The 22730-nt window shown below is 46.9% G+C and overlaps 1 protein-coding gene across 1 annotated transcript in view; it reads left to right on the top strand.

Annotated features, from left to right (window-relative positions):
• KIF5C (kinesin family member 5C) overlaps nt 1-22730 on the top strand; it is a 164108-nt gene that overhangs the window by 130803 nt on the left and 10575 nt on the right. The window contains exons 17-24 of the mRNA XM_019646505.1: nt 2009-2085; nt 3131-3240; nt 5253-5354; nt 5589-5649; nt 10896-10967; nt 13432-13536; nt 15293-15509; nt 16752-16865. Coding sequence (XP_019502050.1) covers nt 2009-2085; nt 3131-3240; nt 5253-5354; nt 5589-5649; nt 10896-10967; nt 13432-13536; nt 15293-15509; nt 16752-16858 — 851 coding nt within the window. The 3' untranslated portion in view covers nt 16859-16865. The remainder of the gene's footprint in view (nt 1-2008; nt 2086-3130; nt 3241-5252; nt 5355-5588; nt 5650-10895; nt 10968-13431; nt 13537-15292; nt 15510-16751; nt 16866-22730) is intronic.

The following is a 22730-nucleotide window of genomic DNA, read 5'->3' on the forward strand; positions in this document are numbered from 1 at the left end:
ACCCCTGGCAGCTCTTCCGTCTCAAAAGTTTGCCGACCCCTGATCTAGAAGACTGTCCCCACCCTATGTCTCTCCTCTCCCCATTTTCCCTCAGTCCACCGGGCTGCCCGAGTCAGAATCCTCTGCCTTCTTCGCTTCCTGGCTCCATTCTGTCACCAAAGCTTGTCTATTCAACCTGACAGACGCTTCTCTGTTTCTGCTCATCACTGTCCTTAATCCTAATTAAGAATTGTGACTACATCCATCTAGCGAGAATTCTACCCTCAGCCTGCTCTAGGGCAGCCACTGCCCAAGGGACTATTCAAAAATGAAATTGTGTCTTGTGTCCAACCCTATGCCTCTGACCTTCCATGGTATCCTGTTGCTCTTAATATGAAGTCTGAATTTCTGTCAGTGACTTAGCCCTTCCATCCTTTGAACAAGGCGCTGTTTTTGTCCAGCGCCTCCCAATTCCCTTTGCTTAGGGAAGTACCCAACACAGGAAGCACTCAATAACTATGAATAAATAGAAGAAATTTCAAAAAGGTGGCTAGAAATGCAGAAAGCAGAATAGGATTAGGAATATATATGCATTGTTGGTGAAACAGGAACACACATATTATGATTTGCAATTAAAATTGTTAGGGTTCTTTTGGGAAGCATTTTGAAAACCATGCTAATAATGGTAACACTTTTCATACCTTTTGATCCTCGAATCTCAAATATTCATTGCAGAATTACTTATATTGGTGGGAAAAAAGGGAAGCCACCTAAAGGCCTGGCAGTGAAATGAACTATGGTATACGGTTGAACAAAACATTTTTTCTATATTGGAGGTGAAGTATATGAAGGCTGCAGCAATGCTTATAGTGCAACCTTGGATGAAAAATCATAATATGTAATTTTTACGGTGGTTATAACATTTAAAAATCAATGGATGCATGTGTTCCAAGGCCTACACATTACTATTTGTAATGAAAATGGTTTTGATAGGGTCACAGAATTGGTAATGTTGTCACCCTTTTTTGTTTCTTTTATTGTTACAGAGTTATTTGCTCAGTAAATACATTTTGTTTCAAATGCTAAGGCAAATTAAAAAGGAGAACATACCCACCTCCTGCTATGACCTTGTCTTGTTTTCTTTATGTGATAATGGATGAATGTTAGGAATAGAATGTTCTACCTAAAACTGACACAGAAAAGAACTTTAGTAAAATTGCTTCTGCAGTGATGCCACTGGGTGGAGATAAAATAGAAGTGAGAAGACCTGAAATAAAGTGGAACAAACTAGAAAGGAAACATAGTGACTTGAATGTCTCTGTCTTAAACAATTTGCTTCATCCACCCTCACCCCTCAACTCAGGCTGTCCATTGCACAGTGTGCTCAGGGGGGCCGCTGGCCCAGAACAAGCTGGGACCTGGCCCCGAGGTGTGCCACACAGTGGCCCTGTCCAAAATATGGGGCCTTCTGGTTCGTCTGGAGAATGTGATGTTACATTTCTATTTTCTTTGTTCTTATCCTTACATTGTTTTCCTGCTCTAGGTTCTTAGAGAATAAACAACTTACCCATGGGAAGTAAATTAGCATTTTCTGGAACTCTAATAGTGGCGTCAATCCAAATGCCACTCACCTTCACAGAGCGCTATTTTATAATCCACAAATCACGTTTATGTACTTTGCCTCAGGGATCACTCATGAGGCCAGGTGGGGAACCAGTCCTCCCAGGTGTGAGGTGATAGACAGCCAGGCCAGTTTTCGAATGGCCCGCTCCAGGTTAGCGCCTTCCCCTACACTTGTCAGTCCCCAACCTCCAGACCTCAGTAGTGTCCCCGAAGTGGTCAGCCTTGCTTTAGCCGGAAGTCCTCCTCCGGAGGTACACCCCTTTGTACCATGGTTGTAATGGGTGATATAAGCTGCTATTTCACAACATTATCATTTTTCTTTTTTGTTTGTTTGTTTTTTAATTTTTACTTTTGGGTGTGAGTCCACCAGTTAAATCTTAAATCATCATTTTAAAATTCAAAACAGAAAAAATGCACGAAGTCAGCTTCCAGGATAAGGAAAAGGAACATCTCACGCGGCTGCAGGATGCTGAGGAAATGAAGGTGCGTGTGCCGCCCCTTCCCCCAAGCCCAGCATGCACCTGGACTGGGTTTTCTTGTTCTAGGAAAATCTGCCTCCTTCAGAGACGTGTGTGGCAGTGTAGGGGAGAGAGGGGAGGGGCCGATGTTGGGCCATCAGAGTCATTCTCCGAGTGTGAGGCTTAGAAATGAGATGGACACGGAGGTGTCCAGAAACCCTGAGAGGTCTATACATAATAGTTATGTTGCCTTTGTACATTTATTCTTACCCGCTCCTGACGAAGAGGAAAAGAGCGGCACCGCCCAGGCTCTGCCTGGGCCACACTGTCAGGTTAACTCCTGAAGAAATGTTTGCCACTCCTTTGAATGGAAGTAAATGTCTCTCCCCTCTACCTTTTTTACAGAAACATGCCAAGTTTGAATTTCCATCTTAAACACAGAGATCTTTATTTTTGGTTACATTTTTAAATAGTAAAGGAAAATGGTTGAAAAATGAGATTTTTAGGTGAATAAAATGAAACACGAGAAAATGCAGAATTTTGATTAGTTTTGGGTGAACTTGGAGCCCATAGTTAAAGTGAAGCCTAATTCAGGATCCTGTCGCAGCCGACATCATAACCCTGACTCACGCTGGTGGCCCGCCCTCCTGGTTTTGAATTGCTTTGGTGTGAGGTCTCCTTTGAGCATCACCATCAATCTGCAGTGCACAGGGCAGGAACAATGATCTAAATTGTGCAGGTGAGGAAGGTCAGCTCACACACGTCACATGGCTTGTCTGAAGTCATCCAGGTAGTAAGAGGTCTGTGCCCTCTGATTGATGGGGTAGAGAAGCCATGTAGCTGACGTGAGCTGCAGAAGGTCATGGGGAAACTATTGAATTAATGGGCAAGTTTGCTCCTAGTGCTCACTCCACTTTGTTGTTCCAGTAAAGCATGGCAGGTTCTGGGGGCCCCCAGTCTGGGGACCTGACAGTCAAAGGGCGTCAGAGATAAAAGCGATCCAGAGCTTGTCACAGTGTGGGCTGAGGGCCAACAAGTGGATGACACATTTCTCTTGGCCTGGCTTGCAGAAGGCGCTGGAGCAGCAGATGGAGAGCCACCGGGAGGCTCACCAGAAGCAGCTGTCCAGACTTCGAGATGAAATTGAGGAGAAGCAGAAAATCATTGATGAAATTCGGGAGTGAGTTGGCACAGGGGGCTGTTGGGACGTGGGGGTGGTCATGGCACTTGGACCAGCCTGGAAGGACGTGGCTGTCAGCCGAGGCCTCTGCTGTCCTGGCCCTGTGCCCTGCCCTGGGGCCACAGCGGCTGTACAGGCTGCTCCCCAACACTGTTCTCCCATCTGGAGCCGAGCCTCAGGGGGCGCTGATGGGCAGGTGGCAGGCGAGCCCAGCTGCCCTTCCCAGTCCGCCCCCGCAGAGCAGTGTTATGTTGGTGACTCAGCTGGCTAAACACATGTCCCAGTAGGTGGGGACACTGTCTATATGAAAGTACAAAAACAAAAAACAAAAACCCCCCCAAATTGGCCCTAACTCGGGTTCTGATAGGTTAATAAAGACTCCAGAGAAGACAGTCAGTCGGCTCTGGGCACCTCCTCGCCACAGCACAAGTCTAAGCCACCTGGTTGCACACACACAACTCTTAGGGACCCACACTGTCCTGTGTCTGTGCTTGGGGACCTGTGACATTCACTGGGATGGCATCATTGTAGCCTGTCTCTGGTGACACCTTCTCAAGGCCATTCTCCTGCACTGTCCTAGCCGGGAAGGGCCCCTGCTCTGTAGCTGCCTCTCCCTCGTCCTCTCTTGCCTCCCCTCCACATTGTCACACAGGTCACCAAGCTGGGAGGTACCTTCAGGGTCCCCTCCTGAGGCTTCTGGCTTTTTTGCACAGTGAGCCCCTAGGCAATTTTTGAGCCTCTTTACAAAATAGTGTTTTTAAATACCCCAAGTAAAAGACATAATAAAACAAAGAACACCAATTTTGTTGAAATACAGCTCTGTCCACTGGCACCCCCACCCCTGCCCCTGCCCCCAAGGTCTAGACCAGAGGTTCTGCCCCATCCCTCTCCCATTTTCTATAGATGGAGACATGGATCTCCCTATATGGGAAGCAAGGTGAAATGGTTTACTGAGGGTCACACTGCTAAATAGGAATCAGACTGGAGTTAGAGTCTAATCCAACGACTGAGCCAAATCTCTTTTCAGTGTATGTGAGCTGCTTCCATAGCACATTTGCATTTTAAAGGAGGAGAATGGTAGTTGAAGCGAAAGAGTAAATGGTGTGATGGGGCTCTGTGCACACAGTCTGTGTGAGGAAAGCGTTGTCTCTCCCCTTCTCCTTCCGGCCCCGCCATGCTATCTTTCATGGTATGCTGTCTCCTTCAAACATGTCTCGTGTTCCTTTTCCAGATTAATCACTCTCAAAGTGCTCAATTAGAAGAGGAGAAGAGGGAGAGAAGGAAGGCGAGAAAGACGGAGCTAGTTAGCAGGGGGCTTTGTTTCCTGGGCCTGCGCCTTCTCAAAGGGACTGAGTTTTCCTTCAGAGGGTGTATGATGTGTTCCTGACAGTCACTCAGGCATGGCCACAAAAGGGGTTGTAAGTGTCGGGCTGATGGCATCGTTGACCAGATGCCCCCAATTAGATGGCAAGTTTCTTTTTTTTTCAGAGATCCTGAACTTTCTTTGTGTTTCCTCTGTCTGTTCCCCTCCTCGAGGACTTCACAGAGAGGAACTGTCCCTGTGTCGGCCAGGAACTTGGATTTAGGAGATGTTTTCAGGATATGGGACCAGAGAGGAAGGGAAGGTCGAAATACCCAGATAAGATTTCGTGAGTGGGTGTACACTGTCTGTAGGGCAGACGGCAGAATTCTTCTGACGGGCGCTCTTTTTGTGTTTGAAAATATCAGCCTTTACCCATCTCATTATTTTCCCCTTGAAAATCGCGCGCAAGCCAACTACAAATACTCCTCAAAGCCATGTGTTTCATGTGTCTCAGATGCTCCCCAGAAATTGGTTTTCACTTCAGCAGGGAAGAAGCTGTGAGGTTGTTCTTTGATCCCTCAAAACCCTCCAGAATTGCCGCCTTTATTGCACAGAACTAATGGGGTTGGAACACAACCACGTCTTTTTCGGGATGACTCGGAATTTTAGATTGATGTAGAATGGATTGCTTTTCTTCTCTCCATTTCAGTTTGAATCAGAAACTGCAGCTGGAACAAGAGAAGCTCAGCTCTGATTATAACAAGCTGAAAATCGAGGACCAAGAGAGAGAAATGAAACTGGAAAAGCTCCTGTGAGTGCACTTGAAAGATTTCCTCTGTTTACTCTCATCCCGGGAAGGTCTTAAAAAGTCTATTTTGGGGATTCTGATACACAAATATTCTGGTTTGGTTGAGGCAATTAAAAAACAGACAATGGCTATTTGTGTGAGTTGGTTTGTTTTGTTGATATTTCTGAAGATGCCAGTGGTACCTAAGGGGATCTCTGATGCCCCCTTGGTGGTTCATGATTCCTTTTTGTTTTTTAGATTGCTCAATGACAAACGGGAACAAGCCAGGGAGGACCTCAAAGGGCTGGAAGAGACAGTGGTATGTCAACTTGTTTCCCAACTCATTTTAGCCTCAAAGATCAGATTAGTGTATGATTTGTTGAATTTGTTTATTCTAAAGTTCTATCTGTGCACACCTTTCGCGTATCTTTTTAGACATAAAATATCCTTTGGGAAAGTGAGAGTTGTTGAATTAATTCCCCAGCACTTAGCAGAATGACTTACCTTCAGTCCATCCATCCATTCATCCATTCATCCATTCATCCATCCACCCATCCATCCACCCATCCATCCATCCATCTATCCATCCATCCATCCATCCATCCATCCATCCATCCATCCATTCATCTATCCATAATTAGTGCTGTAATCCTAGAACCCCTGAGTAAGAATTGAACTAAATTGTCAATCAGTGCCTGCAGTTTTACAGCCTTCGCACTTTGTGAATTACTTCCATTCAACAGTAACAGATATTTATGGAGCACCTACTAAGGGCTGGCATTCTTCTAGATGCTTGGCACGAACCAGTACACAACAGATAAGATCCTGGCTCTCGTGAAGTTTACCTTTAGCTCAGGGAGACACACAATGAATAATAAGGAAGTAAATCATGCACTCCGTTGGATGGCTATAGAAAGTGAGGAACAGAGTGGTTGGGGGAGGCACCATGAGGAGGTAACATTTGAGCAGGGACTTGAAGCTGTGAGCCATTGGGAGGTTTGGGGCAGAGCCTTCCAGGCAGAGGCAGCCGCTTATGCCAAGGCTCTGAGGTGAGCCCATGCTTGGCATGTTGGGGGACAGCAGGGAGGTCAGTGTGGCTGTGGCCAAGTGAAAAAGGGGGTAGGAGGTGGGCATGGAGAGGTCAAGGTGAGAGGTCAAGTTGCTCTGAGATCTGTAGGGTTTGGGGCAGGGGAGTAACAGATCCATTTACCTTTGGAAGCGCTCATCATTGGAAATCCCAGCTGGTTTTCTCTGTCCCGCATCTGAATTCATTAGGTTTGTCTCCTCTGGTCAACTTCCATTTCAGTTGCTCTAGAGCAGCGGTTCTCAACCTTCCTAATGCTGCGACGCCTTAATACAGTTCCTCATGTTGTGGTGACCCCCAACCATAAAATTATTTTCGTTGCTACTCTATAACTGTAATTTTGCTACTGTTATGAATCATAATGTAAATATCTTTTTGTTTTCCGATGGTCTTAGGCGACCCCTGTGAAAGGGTTGTTCGACCCCCAAAGGGGTCGCGACCCACAGGTTGAGAACCGCTGCTCTAGAAGCTGGCTTTCTGGTTCTGCAGGCATCGAGGGCCCTTCAGAGTACCACACACCTGTGTTTGAAGGCAGACCACCCCAGTATCACCTCTCAATTTGGAGAAACATCTCCAGTTATCTCACATGATAGAACAACAGAGAGACACTGTTATATAGATACAGCCGTACATTTTGATTCCATTCATGTGTTCTGGGAATTTCTGTGAGGCTGAGCCTGTTTCTAAGAACCTGGTGACCCCAGCCTGTAGGCAGTGGTTGGTCAGGGCTGCCCCTGAGGCTGCCGTCTGGCTCCTGGGCCAGTGCTCGTTGATTCTCAAAGCCAGGTGGAAGAACAGGGCACAAGCCATTCAGGACAGAAGCAAGATGACTGTTAAAGGAAGTCAGACCTTTTAAGCATGCTGGACAAGACTGTGGACAGGGTGGCTGTAGGGGAAACTAAAAGGAAGTCGTGAAATAGCTTCATGTAGGTCTATTTTTACCAGAGAAGTGATATTCATAATTATGATTATAAGAATTCAGAAAAATTTTGAACATTAAAATGGTAACTATACTCTCATCAGCCACAGAGAAATGAAATTTCAGTATCTGTTTTTCCCCCCATCATAGCCACCCTTCCACGCGCTCCCACAGATGTTCACTCATTTACCTTCCTCTCTCTCACGGCCTCCCTCACATTAACAACTCCCTCACCCACACTCATGCACAATCACTCATTCTCACACGCACATCATTGCACTTCATACACATTCACACCCATGGTCACTTATACCACACCGCACTCCCATACCCACAGGCCCTCATGTTCACGTTCTCACACCTGCACTCGTGTGTATACTCACACGCCTTCACGCTCATTCATACATAAGCACTTACAACTTGCACACACTCAGAACACCCCCTTAACACACTCACACTGACTCATGATTGTTCACACTTTCTCACACACTCACACGTTTGCACATTCATGTGCACTCATTCACTTTCACACTCTTGCTCACCTTCACTCTCACATCTTCTCACACACCCACTCTCTCAGCTCTCGTGCTTTCTCTCGTTTATCACCACTCTGAACATATTCTTTTGCCTTTTTGATGTTTTGAATACATTTTTTTAAGACATTTTATTGGGGAACAATGCGTTTTTCCAGGACTCATCAGCTCCAAGTCAAGTAGTTGTCTTCAGTGTTGTTGTGGAGGGTGCATCTCAGTGGCCCATGTGGGGATCGAACAGGCAACCTTGGTGTTAGGAGCACTGCGCTCGAACCACCTGAGCTAACCGGCCGCCCCTTGAGTACATTTTTGAACAACACATTTTCCTCACTGGCCTCCTTATAGCTATCCCTGGGCTCTCTCCCCCTCCCACCTGCTTATTCACATTCCCACACACACACACGCATATGCCTGCCTCCTCTCTCCTCTCACACACTCAGTCACTCACACACATATGCTTTTTAAACCAAAGTTTGGAACCTCCCCAGTATATGCCATTTTAGTCTTGGATGTTTTCACTGAACTTCTAATGTAATCCTCCCCGAGCTGTAAATGTTCTTCAGACACAGGCTCGCTGTCCGTGGCTGTCCGTTCTTGAGCCGCCTTAGCTTGAGGCCTGTTCCGTCTCTCTGAGTGTTTGGGCGGGGGTGGGGGGTGGAACCTGCGTCCAGGGGTGGGCGTCTGTGACGCCAGCTCCAAAGAACGACGTTGGAAAAGGCCGACTGGCCATTGAGGCCGTCTCTGCCCCCCAAGCAGCCTCTTTGGCTTTAACAGGACACTCTGTCTGGGCTCTGGGGCTGGAGCTGCCTCTTGCTGCATGGACGGGCTTCCTGTTTCTACCTCTCAGGCCCCACCCTCACTGCCCGCCTGCCAGGAAGCTGAGCCCCGAGCTTCTACACAGAGGGCAGTGGCCTGTGTTGGGCAAAGATCTGAGGGAAGCGAGCCAGGGTCGGGGTGGGGAATGATAATGAATACGATGGAGGAGAATTTGTCCCTGTAGGAAGCCAAATGATAGTCACCTAAGCGTGAATATGCATAAGTATAACTTACAAACTATGGTATTTTAAAGTTTTTTAGTTGCCCTCCAAAACAGTTGAATTCACATAAAAACAAACATGAGGGAAAGCCACCAAACTTGATATTCTATATTATTCGGTACTTATGCCCAAGGAAATGCCCGGCCCTCTGACAAGGCACTGTGACTTCTCATTTTCCTTTGGTGTGGTGGCGTTTTTCATGGAAAGTATTTACTGTGATTACAGTTTAATCAGTAATAAAATCCCTGAAGTGGGAGGGAGAGCGTGCAGAGCAGGGGGTTGGGGACAGAGCTCCCTCAGGCACGGGCGGGGAAGAGCGTGTCTGCAGAAATGTGGGCACTGAGCTGCTCCCCTGCACCTGCCTTGGAAGGTGGCTAAGCCTTAGGCAGGTACCATGTGCACCGTGTTCATAATAACAGGCCCGTTTGGCTTCCTGCAGAAAGTAATTTGCTTCATCCGAGGAAGCAATTGACTTCAGGTGCTTCTCATTTCAACCCAGAATTACAAAATTGGACCCAGTCATAGGACCTAAATTAACACAGAACCTTTATTCCAAGAAACTTAGTGTTTCCATAGCTGTATAGTCTGTTTTTTCCTTTTTTTCTGTGAGCGTGTGTGAGCTGCATACCTTGACATCCTGTGTCAAAGTAGGTCAACTTAGACAAATTGAAAAGTATACATGCGAGCTTATGTCTCTCGTTCTCCCTTATGGAAAAATAGTTTGTAAGGAACTAATCATAATATATGAGACTTGAGTGGAAGGAAGTATTTCGGTTTTCTGATCTTGTTAACAAAGGCCATCAGGTTTGATTCAGGCCCTTGGCGCAGCAATCGTAATTCCTAAGGATTCATTTGTAGCAAATAATCTAAAATGAAGGAAAAAAAAAACCGCCCCTAAGAAGTCAATTACACTGAAGGTTATGACAACAACCACCACCACAACAAAAGGAAACAGTAAAAACCTATTGAGGCAGTGGCTGTCAAATATGGGGCATCAATAAATGAAAGCTAGCTAATGTTTACTAAGCACTAACTATGTGCCAGAAACTGTTTTTATGTGTTTTATAAGGATCATCTCATTTAATCTTGACAATAACTGCCTTATCCATAAGCTCAGTGATGCAGAGCGAACGGACCTGTGGACCAGGGCCAGAAGGCAGTGGAGAGACGTGAAAATGGTCAGTCGTTAGGGTGGGAGAAATTGTGGCTAAACTTTCCCTTAACCTTGTTGACGTTATATTTAATGCGTATGAGAGAAATTAGAAGACAAAAAGAATCCATTTTGGTACAGCACGACCCACTAGGAATTTTGGTGAGAAAACTTTTGAACGTTTGTGGTTGAGGGAGAAAAAATAACGGTTCCACTCAGAACACAGCGAATGAGCAGGCTTTGTTCTAGTTTGCGGTTCACTGAATTCCCAGCCTCTGCACTGTGGGGTGCTGCTGAGGTAACGCTGGGTGGAGGGGTGGACATGGGTGGTGAGCAAGTCAGAGGAAATGCAGGACCACGGCCTCGACAGTGGGCTTGTAGAGCAGGTGGGGAGATATTTGGGATTGATGGTCTACTGCCACATGGGCAGTAAATTCTGTGTGTCCTCCTCTTTTTTTTTCTTTTTTTTAAGATTTTATTGGGGAATTGGGGGGGGGGAACAGTGTTGGGCAATCGGGGGGAGGGGGACAGACAAGTTGCCGTCCTTTTGTTCTTCAGTCTAGTTGTGGAGGATGTTGCTTCACTGGCCCAAGTTGGCACCATCATTGTGCTCTTCCTGGGCGAGGCAGATCAGTCGCCGGCTTCTGGACGGCCGCTCATGGCGGCTGCTGGCCACTCATGCTGGCTGGTGGCTACACGGTAGCCCATGGCAACCCACTGCCACAGGGGCTGCAGCCTACTCTGTCACTGGGGACTCATGGCAGTCCAGCTCCAGGTTGAGCTGCTGTTCAGCATTTGTGTGTCCCTCTCTTAAGTGGCATTTTAACAATCTTCTCTTCCAGTCTCGAGAACTGCAGACCCTGCATAACCTCCGTAAACTCTTCGTCCAGGATCTGACCGCCCGGGTTAAAAAAGTAAGTTCCATTTTGTGTGACTGGGACTGAGAAGCAAAGCAAAGATAGCCAGAAAGAATCATTTTCAGTTGAAGTATTACTTGCTTAAATTGGGGCTGGTTATGCTTAAACATTAATTACTTCATGCCAGAGAATGTTATTAAAAGAATGTGCTAGAGGCGAAAATCACTGGGGAACATTTTTCCATCTGAGTTTTTCTTCTTAGTAAAAAGGAGGTTATGATCCTTTCCCAGGCTTTTATTTCAAACGAACGCATATTTGTCTGACCACAGTGTGAAAGTCACTGTGCACGATGCAGAGAAAGCCCAGATGGGTCTCGTCAGACAGCGTTCCCCAAAGCCTGGAGAGCAGTGCTAGACACAGAGGAGAGAGCCTCGCGTTTGCCTGTTCGGAGGCCAGTGGGGCTAGGCAGCGTATGAAGCGCTGTAACGTTCCGTGTCTTAAGCTCTTCCCAGCAACCATGTAAGTGGTTCTTAGTGTTCTGTTTTGCAGATGTAGAGATAGGCTCAGAGGTTCAATAACTGGCCCAAGATCGCACAGCTGGGTAGAGCCAGAGATAGGATTGGGATGAGATCTGTGAGCCTTCTGCATCTGAGCTGCTTTGATCTCAGGGAGTTTGCTGAGGTTTAAGAAGGGAGGGGGAGGTGGAAGCAACAAGGGGGCTACTCTTTAAGTGTTTAGGAGTGATGGACAAGGAGCCATGGGCCATATCCAGAGGCATAATAGCATGGAGGGTGTACTTAATAAAAGTGTGGGCAGTGTGCGTGTGTGTGTGTGTCTGAGAAGGGCCAAGGGAAAGAGGTGAACTATATGAAAAAGGAGGAGGTGATTGCTAGAGTCAGATCCGAGGGGGACAGAATTATTAGCATAGATGGATGTGTTAGGTGTGGTAAGGGAAGGGACACATTTTCCCAGAGAGAAGTGGAGAAGTTAAGATGGAGACATTTGCAGGAAGTAGTAACAATGGTAAGAGATGCATCTGAGGACTTTGATCTTCTCAGGTATGTGGAGGCTGTGTTCCATAGAGAAGCAAGGAAGAGACTGGGGCACCCACAGAGACTTGAGGAGGCTCAGGCAGCTGCAGGGGGAAGTGTCTAGGGATGAGGAAAAGGATTGTTGAGCAGTGGTGTGAGTGTCCAGCAGAGGGTCAGAGCATGGGTTTCCTGTGGGCCCTGACAGCATGGGTCTAGCGAGTTTGGAAGCCTGGAGATAAAAATAAAGAAAAGGGTGTAGGGGACGATGGGAGATTTCAAGGCCTGAATGGCAATGGTCAGGCAGGTAGGTAGAAACCACAATCATTAAAATAGAAATAACCATAGGACCTGGACCAGGTGGGAGAGAAGGGCCAGAGCAGAGGTGATGGACAAGGAGACTAGAGGTTATGACAAGAACTGAAAAGGTTCAGTTGGAGAGAGGAGGTGGTCTGAGGGAGGGTGAAGAGCTTGAGATCAGAATTCCCTGGTTTCTTGATATAAAACTCTAGGAAGGACCAGCGGTTCTCGAAGTGTGGTCACCTGGCCAGCCTCATTAGCATCACCTGGGAGCTTGTTGGGTATGCACGTTTTCAGACCCACCTGAGACCCACCGAATCAGAGACTGGGGTGGCGCCCAGAGACCTGAGTTTTAGCAAATCCTCCTCCTGGTGAAGTTTGAGAAACTTGGTGTTAGACTGAAGAGACACAGGCTTGAGATACTCATACGGCTGTTACCTGTCAGAAGAAAAAGGATGATGATCTCTTCTGTAATCAGATGAGACAAGCAGGCATTGCCATTTTGGGACTCCAGGATGTGTCTGCACATGTATTTCTCAACCTGTCCGGCTGCTCAGCTTAGCAGTGCCAGGAGGACAGCACCTTTGCCAGTCTCAAGATCTGATAAACTTCAAGAGTTTACCCGACACAGCACTCAGATGCCGTGACTAGTTTGAGAGGAATTCACTAAGGAACTTCAGAGAAGTGGAAGCTGGAGGGGCAAGCAGAGGCCACGGAGAGTCCCTATGCGAGCATAATAGAGACTTTCCCACAGCTTGGCGACTTGTTATCTCAGTCGTGATGTTTGAAATCAACTTTAGGTCTCGGGATTATGTTTCCACGTTGGTTCTTCTTAGTAAGTTTTGGAACTTTTCCTTTTGAAAAGAAAAGTCTCTATTTACCTACCTGCAAGGGGGAGGTATATTTTACAAAGAGAACTTAATTTGTATGTTTCAAGAGATTTGAAGTTTTTTCCCCCAAGCCTCTAAAAATCACACTTTAACACTTTTGACATCAACCAAGGAAATTAATTGGGAAAGTCATTGAGTCTGAACTTTTAGAACGTCTGTTTATTTTCATTTTCATTTTCTAATGTTTGGTGGGATTGGGAACTTAAAATAAATGCTTTAGACTGTCTTGTCCACACTAACTAAGCTGGGGCTGGCGGTGGGCAGTGCGAAGGCTTGTCTCGCTGACCCCTTGCTGTGATGCAGAGCGTAGAGCTGGACAGCGATGACGGAGGGGGCAGTGCTGCCCAGAAGCAGAAAATTTCCTTCCTGGAGAATAACTTGGAGCAGCTCACTAAGGTTCACAAACAGGTAGGAGTTGGCCAGCTTCCTTCTGCTTCTCTCTCCCGGAATGGAGCCCCGCTAGATTTGGCCTCAATGCAGGGAGACAGCTCTGATATTGAAGAATGTTTGTGCTGGAAGGGTCCTTGGAATCCTTTGGTCCTTAGTGACTTCCCTTATGTGTAAACTACTTTTATTTTATCGAAGCCAAATATAAGGAATTGAGTTGGAGTTCTCTGGGGCTTGGGGAGTGGGATGTTAAGAGTCCTGCCTTGTCATCCTGCCTCCATCCCCTTCCTAACTGACGTCAGTGTCTCGCATGATGCCTCTGAGGCCCCCCTGGACCCAAAGACTCCACAGAAGGCAAAGTGGACACTGCCGAGCTGGTCCGGGCCCCTTGCTTTTACAGATGAGGAAACAGACTTGCTTCATCTCGTGGGTGGTGGAACCAGGACAGGACTGCCCCCTTCTGCTCTGTCGCTCTATTTCTTGGGCACTCTGTCATGTTCTTGTGATGCCCTGGAGTTTGTTAGAGTCACAGAGAGCAGTAACCGTGTCCAAACCTACTCGTGACTTAGGCAGATTATTTGTCTCCTTTCTGTTTGAATGCTGGGATGTTCATAACTGTTTTCCCCAAATCCTAAAGATTTGGGATGCGATGGAAAGGGTCCATCTTTATGGGCCACAGGGGTGAGGGGATGTCACTCCTCTTTCACTTGTTAAGTGCTCCTCAACTTTACTGATGATGACATTTTTCCCCAAGGGAGGACCACAACTTCAACATGGTTGAAGTCATCCAAACAAACAGTTGATGAGACATAGAAAAGCAAAACCCCCCAGGGAATAGGGCTCTGAAATTCATTAATTATTTTTGTTTTATGAATTCAATGAATATTTATTAAAAACCTGCTCTCTGCCAGGCACTGGAGCTGGTGCTGGGGGTACAGAGGTGAAGAACGCAGATATGGATCCTGCAATAGTTCAACCTTTGTATAACACGTTCTGCTTTTCAAAACTTTTCTCCGGAATCCCACAGGGGTCCTGTTATGTCCTTTTTTTATAGATGAGAAGCCCTAGACTAGTAGGGTTCGAATGACTGGCATCAAGTCAGACGGCCAGGAAATAATAGAGCTGGTTCTTGAGCCCACTCCTCACCCAGGGGGAGCCTGTTGCTTCTTCACTGAGGCTCTGAAGTCATGAATGAATGAGCGGTACCCACAAGTTACCTGTTACAGGGCAGGGTCCAAACCAGATGCTGCTATAAGCATGGGTCCTGCACCGAAGGGGGCCTTCAGAGACTCTAGAACATGTGTCTTTCACTGAGTGCTTTTGCTTTACGTTTGTTAGCTTTCACATGCTGAAGTCAGAGTACTGTTTTCTCCTTCTATTCACTCTCCCCCCCCCCCCCCGCCCACACACACACCCATCCTAACGAGAGGAGTAAATCCTGCCCAAGCCTGAAAGTTTCTGTTGACTAGAAATGGCTTTTCATTTTATTCTACACTCTTTATCCCCTTCCTGACACCCGTGAATCATATATGTAGGAAACTGGACTCCCAGAGTATGGGGTTTTATTTTTCTTTGCTGCTCCCGGACTTGATGGTCATAGGGACTTTCCACCCGGCAGGGTGTGGTCAGTCAGCTGCAGAGTCTGCTGCTAGCTGGTTTCCGATCACATTCTCTACCGCTCTCCGTATCCCCCCACGATGGGTCTACTCCTCCTGCCCGCCCCACTGCCCCCCTGGTAACTCACCACTCCTCCCCCTCCCCCACCTCCTGCCACCAGCTGGTCCGGGACAACGCAGACCTGCGCTGTGAGCTGCCCAAGCTGGAGAAGCGGCTGCGTGCCACGGCGGAGCGCGTCAAGGCCCTGGAGAGCGCGCTGAAGGAGGCCAAGGAGAACGCCATGCGGGACCGCAAGCGCTACCAGCAGGAGGTGGATCGCATCAAGGAGGCCGTGCGGGCCAAGAACATGGCCAGGAGGGCCCACTCGGCCCAGATTGGTACGTGTCCTCCCACTGTCACAGGTACCCTCTCACCTGGGCCCTTGCTAAAAAGTGAGGACTCCTCTGGCCTGAAGCACTGATGCCCTGAGGCCGCCTGGGCGGTCTGCGCGCTGGAACGTCAGAGAGGCTGCGGTCACACCTGCAGGACCCTCCCAGTACCCTGGGCTCATCCTGGGAGAACGGGAATGTCAGGCTCCCACCTCCTTAGACTGAGAGATTCCAGCGTGCATTGCGGTTTTCAAAGCTGCTGGGCTGAGCAGAGAGGCGGGTGGGCCTAGGCTGTAGGCAAAAGGTATTTGGCTGTGAACAGAGAGATGCTCTCAGATATACTAGAACATACAGCTATTTCTCAGCGAGGCCCGAAGGCCCCTTCTGCCCTGCCCTGGGTGGAACCCTGAACAAGCTGTATAGCCAGAAGCCTCAGAGAAAGTTCCTTGTAAATGCAGGTTTGGAAATGCCTGGCTCCCAGCCTGGCATCAGTGAACAGGGTACGCTTCCAAGTTGGGGGTGTGGCCTAGACACTTAGCCCCTTCAGGACCTGGATTTGGGCATTCTGCATGTGCTGCTGAGGCATAGTTCCCAGGATTGAACCACAGGAGTAAAAGGGATTTAAGGATGTTCTCTAGAGGGCTTTTTAAAGGATGTTCTCTAGAGAGCTTTTTAAAAAATTGAAATGCCTCCAATAACATACACTATTATTGCTCATCAGATAGTGCTGTGCAGAGGTTCTGGAAACCAGCAACTTCATGTTTCTAGTTTTAAGATTTTGCTTTAGATTAGTGGTTCGTTGGATTTTATACCCTTTGAATGTATTGAATGTCATACATTTTGGAAACCTACTGAGAACTATAGATCCTATCTTCAGAAATATGTGTCACAGGTAGAATGCTGCATGCAATTCCAGGGACTACACAGATACCCTTGGAACCAACCCATGGGTGCCAGCGGATCTGCCTCAGATAAAACTGAAAGTCCTTTGTTTCTAATTTTTCTCAGTCTGAATTAAAATAATTGACATATAAATTATTTCTGTCTCCTAAACATCGGGTGCCCTGGATTAGCTAACCGTACTAATAGGAGGGCATACCTCCCGTTTTCAGAAAGCTTTGGTGGTTGAGAACTGTAATGTTGATAAGAATTGTGTCTCTTGGTTTTCACATGTGGCCTGGAGGTATCTGGGTGTGGCTGGTTAAGCTCTTTCTGAATGTCTCTTCTCTCCTTTCTGTCCCTTGGATATAGCCAAGCCCATCCGCCCTGGACACTACCCAGCATCATCTCCAACGGCCGTACACGCCATTCGAGGGGGAGGAGGCGGCTCCTCAAACTCCACTCACTCCCAGAAATAAATATGAAGTGAGTCCCTGGTGTCGGGTCGGGTGGTTTCTGTCCAGGGAAGCCCTGGGCCCGATCCCTGGCCCTGCTGGCTCCCAGCCATGTGCACGTGGACCTGCATCAGACAGGGGACAGCTTTCCTCCACGACAGGACGTGGGGTTCAGGTTATCAGGGACCTGAGCCTATCCTCAAGTCAATCTAGAGCCCCAGAGTCTTCTAGCTGGGGCCATCTGGCGCCAGCATCCCTCCAGGGACAGGTGAGGGTGTGGTGACTGAGTCACCTGAGCTTTCCTCTGTCTGGGGGACTCCCCTCTGTAGTTGGCATCCAAAAGGGCACTACCCATTTGTCAACAGCTTTTACTCAGAACAGACAGACGTGGGTGGTTAAATCTCAGGAACGGAATATAAAGAAAGAGCCAAAAAAAAAGGAAAAAAAAGAAAAGAAAGAGCCAGATAATAGAGTCAGATTTTTGTAATTACTGTCTGAACTCAGCAAATGGAGTTTTTAAGAACTATGTTAATTTATAATTCTATAAATATTATATATAATATTATAATTGGTAGAGCCAGAACACTTTTTCTTTGAGATGGTGGGCTGTAAACTTCTCTTTCCACAATGTACACGCCCAGTATTGTTCTACTAGCAGAAAGGGGGAAAAAGTGATATGCTTTGGAAGAGAGAAGGAGAGAGCACAAGCCTATCCTTTTGTATTTGAGATAGAGAAAGGAAGTTACTGGTTGGGCAGGGCAGACAACTAGGTAGCTAGAAAACTCTATTGAGAAAAACTGACTTTGAACCAGTAACCGGTGGATGGGAGGAGGTGGCTCCAAACATCCTTGGACTCCAAGCCCTCACTAAGGAATCTAGCTTGTGAGATGGGTGAGCTGGCAGAGTGAAGCTTCAATGGCCAAGGGCAACTTGGGAGAGCAGTGTTCCTCATCCAGACCTTTTTGCACCAAGATAAGGAAGGTGAACTGAAGGCGTCGTTCAGGAGAGGTGGCAGCCCTGCTCAGGAGGAAGCTTGGTGGCTGTACCCAGATGACTTTCAGCTGTGCTGCCTCAGGCAGCATTCAAGGAGCAGGACAGGGGCTGGTCAGATTAGCAGGAGCAAAAGGGAAGGCTGTGGCAGCCCGGGAGTGGGCAGCGTGTCCACCACCATCTGCTATATCCTAGGAGAGAAGTAGATGGGAAATTACCCTGGCAGTGGGTCACCCCATTCAGATCTCCCTCTTGAGTCAGAAATAACATAGGATATTATAAAATTGCTTTTGACTGCCATGTGGTTAGTATTGGGGTTGACCCTGCAGGGAAACTGTAAGATCGAGTCGGGCAGCTTAGAACAGATCAGCCTAAAGCACTGTTTTTTGAACTTTGGTGGGTGTCGGTATCATCTGGCACGCAGAGACCCAGGCTCGTTGAGGAAGCATAGGGCCTGGGCCTTGGTATTTTTACCAAGTACCCCAGGTGGTTTTGTTTGCCACCAAAGCTGGAGAACTAGTGTCCTAAAGTAACAATGGCTTACACAGGATGGAAGTGTAATTCTTGGTCACATAAAGGAAATTTGAGGTGGTCTGTCAATGTCTGGTAAAAGGACTCTACAGTGAAAACAGAAAGCTAGCCTCTTAAATTTAGACTCATTGTCCTCAACAAGTACCTTCCTTCCTGAAGGTCACCTCAAGGCCACCAACATGACTTCTACAATTTATGTTCCAAGTGTAGTAAGCAGAGAGAAAGCAGGGAAGGGGCACAATCAGCTCTCCCACTGAATCAGCTTCCTTTAAGCAGCCTTCCCTGAAGCCCCGCACAATCCTGATGCCCGCATCCCTGTGGTGTAACCGAGGCATATAGCCATATCTAGCTGCAAGGGAGGCTAGAAAAGGTGGTCTTTGGTTGGGCGCACCGCTGCCCCAAATAAAAGTAGTGTTCTTTTGCTGAGGACAGGGAAATGGATGTTGGTGTGGGCTACCAGCACTCTGTATTTATGACACATCTAACATGCAGCAGCACTGTGCTACAGTCGATGTAGGATATACATTATTCCATTTGGGGTAAGCACGCAGAGAGGTTTCTGTGCGTGGCTACCAGCAAGCTCTTAATAAATATACCGGCCCTAGGCACTCTGGGTCCAGAGACTGTGCAGTGGACAGTCACGTCCTTAATGCTGCCCCATAAAGGTCTGTCACACCCACGTGTCAGGTATGTACAACCAAATATTGGCCACTCGTTACCCAAATATCCTCCTTTCACACTGAAGAATGAAAATCAGTAGGTCTCGTGAGACTTTTAATACCTTTACAGTGACAGAGCCACCTTCAACCATCATGGTGATTTGTTTCTTTCTTTACTTATAGTGTTAATGAGTGGTAGTGATATTTTATCTGAAGCTGGAACCTCCTCGACCCACTTTATATATACGCACAACTCCTGTAGCTGGGCACTTTTCTCACAACGTCACAAAACAAACAGGTCCCCTTTCCCATTGTCAGGATAGTGGTATGGTTGCGGTGCCCAGCTTTGAACAAGAGACCTGGTCATTGTCAGGTTTTCCACTTTCTTCAAGTTATTTTATATCTCTGAGTCGGTTTCCTCATCTCTGAAATGGGAGAATCCTTTCTCTGGGTCATTCACATTGATATGAGGACTAAATGAGGTCATACTGCTAAGTTGCTTGGTGTATAACAAGTGCTCAATTAAAACGTCAGCTTCTAGTATAGATTAGCAGTGCAGTACTTGGCACATAGGTAGTTGATAAATGTTGGTTTATAATCTTTAATTCACATAGTTGTTACAAAATAATTTTTACCCTTCTCTGCAGCAGTAGATTATAACCACTGAGTGGAGAAGGCCCATATCTGAGTATCCTGTTTGCTTCTATGAGCAGATAAAAGGGGTTTTAAAGATGCTATTTTTTTTTTTACCTAAAAGCTATGAACAAGGACATTGATTGTTTTTATGAAAATGACTGGGCGTTTGTCAGTGGAAGTAAAAAAAAAAAAAGGATAGTTACCAATGGAATATGGAATTATAATTGGAAGTGAGGAAACAATCATTCTTAAAGAAATAATTGGAAATATGGCGTTTATTGTTTAGATGAGATAAAACCCTTTTGAGGTGGTATTTCTGGATCCTTGGGATTGATTCTCAGTCTGAAGTGTGTCTGCCGTGGGTGGAAATGATCTCAGCTGCTGACTGCCCAGCCCTCCTGGCGGAGCCGGGGCGGCACATTCATATTAGAGCGGCATCTGGATATCTTTGTGGTTTCCTTCTGCCTCATTTCAGGGTTCAAGAAATACAATCACAGCAAGTATTTCAGTTTATTCTCAAGGTTTGAGAAGAACTAAAGGTGTAGAAGTCAAGCTAGAGAAACCAGCATGTAGAAATCAGAAGAACCCAGGATAATTCTGGCTGTGTTGTCTAGTTCATTCAGATCTAGGGGGCTGCCTCAGGGAGACAGTGACCGTATTTTTCAGACCTCAGAACTGGACATGGAGCAGTATAGTCCAGTAAGCTAAGGCCATGGAACATGGGCTCGGCCAGACCTGGGTTCTAGCCCTGGCCTTGGTTTATTCCTGTTTGACATCGAGGCAGTTGTTTGAATTCCTTCAGCCTCAATTTTCTCGTTCACAAAATGGGATCAGGTATTGAGAGCCTGTTCTGGACTTGGTTTAACAGTGAGTGAGACAAAGAAGGCACTGTTTTTGCACAGTAATATGTTTTTTGTGTTTTTTTTTTTACGGGGGTAGGGGGGTGGGGGATGACAGCATATAAACAAGGTAATTTCAAATAGTGGTAAGTGTCCTGAAGAAAATAAGAACAGGTTAATAGAATAGAGTTGAGGGATGCTTATTTAGAAAGACAGTGATGATATTTGAGCTGAGAACTGAATAATGAAAAATGGCAGTCCCCCAAATGACCTGGGACAGAGTGACACAGGCACTCGCTGGAATGATTGTGGCATATTTGGGGAGCCATGGAAGGCTAATAGGGCTAAAGCACAAAAATCAGAGACCATCATAATTTGGGTTGTTGGGGACGGAGGTGGGGACTAGATAAATGAGGCCTTCGAGGCCCAGGCGAGGAGTTGGGAGTGTGATCTATGTGTGGGGCCACCAGAGGGGCTTTGAGATGGAAGTGATGGGACCTGGTTTATAATGGGAAAGGGCCATCCTGGGCTGGGCTCTGGATAAAGGATGGGGGTGGGGTGAGAAGAGCTGGGGCTCCCCTAGGGGCCTACTGGGGGTGTCCACGTGGGAGAGAATAGCACCGGGTGAGGTGGTGGCAGCAGAGGTGGTGGCAAGTGGTATGGGTGGAACCCAAAAGTGGTTCCTAGGTTTGGACCCTAGCAACCAGGTAAAGATTGGTACCTTTTAGCATGACTGGGAAAATTGGGTGATGAGCTGGTTTTGTAGAAAAACTGAAAGTTTGTCTTTCATCATGCTGATTATGAGATTTCTCTTAGACATCCAGCCTAGCTCACCATCCAGTGTATATGTTGCGTGGTATGTTGAGTGGGCAGTTGGATCGATGAGTCTGCAGCTGAGCAGAAAAGTCGGGGTTGAGGTGGTAGAGAGGTATGACCTGTAGATTGTGTTTAAGGCCATGGGTCTGGAGAAGGTAACTTGGAGGAAGGGTGGACAGAGGCAGAGAGGTGGGCGCATTAGACCAGGCCCTGGGACTGGTCAGAAAAAGGAGGTGGCACCAGCAAAGGGTCCTGAGAAGGAGAATGTGAGGTTTGGGGAGGCAGAGAGGAGACCCGGTTCCTAAACAAGGCGGTCATCTATGTCAGGCTGCGCAGAGGAGGAAGATGAGCACAGCGACGCATGGTTGGTGAAGGCCAGAGGGCGGTGATCTCCGGCAGCTTCAGCCGAGAGGGAAGCAAACCCAGGTAGCTCAGAGCAGAGAGGAGGAGGTGGAGAAGCGGGGTCAGCAAGTGCACCGGCTTGGGGTTTTATTTGAACGGACAGAGGAATGAAAGGATGTGAGGTTAAGATGGGGCTTGCGTTTCTTTTTTGAGATGGGAACTGTTACAGCTTATTTGCGGATGGTAATGATCCCACTGAGAGAGGAAATGGATCAGGTAAGAGACCGAAAAATTATAGGTACAGAGTACTTGCTACATCAGAGGTCCTGTGATCCAGAGAAAAAGTGGAGGTGACACTGCACCTAAAGTGACAAGAAAGCAGAGTAGAGAGTACAGAGGCTGGTAGAGGTGGTGAATGGGGTGCGTGGGGAACTGAAAGGAGTCTCATCTAAGTGCTTGTTTTCTCGTGCAAGTAAGAAGCCAGGTTGTCAGCTGGGAGGGAGTCGGGGAAACGGGGTTGCAGGCTGGAGAAGAGAGATGTGAAATAGCTTTCTCAGGCGGTGTTGAGTGCATATTCCAGGCCCCACATTTAAAGCAGACACCATTTAAATACTTGTCCCACTTCATGGTTCTGAGGGCCCTGGAATTCGGCTTCCTTTCCCCGCAGTGCTTTATAGAGCTGGTGGTTACTTGTTCAAATCAGTCCACCAGATGGCGCCAGTGGGGCATTGCTGAAACCAAGGCTGTTTTCTCAAAGGCTTTGAGGCAGAATGGTCTTTTGGTTTTACTATATAGTTAGACCATTATTTCTCAAATTTGAATCTCAAATACAGTACTCTTAAAGGAGTAAAATTCTCAGAGAGTTCCAACGTTTATTTAAGTTATTTTAGTATGATATTTAAATAGTATTTGCAAATTTAAAACAATATAAACCCCTGTGCTTACAGATCTTATACAACTCTCAAGTCAAAACACATTTAGAAGTTAAATTAAAATGAAACCACAAATCAAACATCTAAATCACCAATCTTTATATATATATATATATATATATATATATATATATATATATATATATATATA

Source organism: Hipposideros armiger, unplaced genomic scaffold (assembly GCF_001890085.2).
Source record: "Hipposideros armiger isolate ML-2016 unplaced genomic scaffold, ASM189008v1 scaffold_104, whole genome shotgun sequence".
NCBI lineage: Eukaryota > Metazoa > Chordata > Mammalia > Chiroptera > Hipposideridae > Hipposideros > Hipposideros armiger.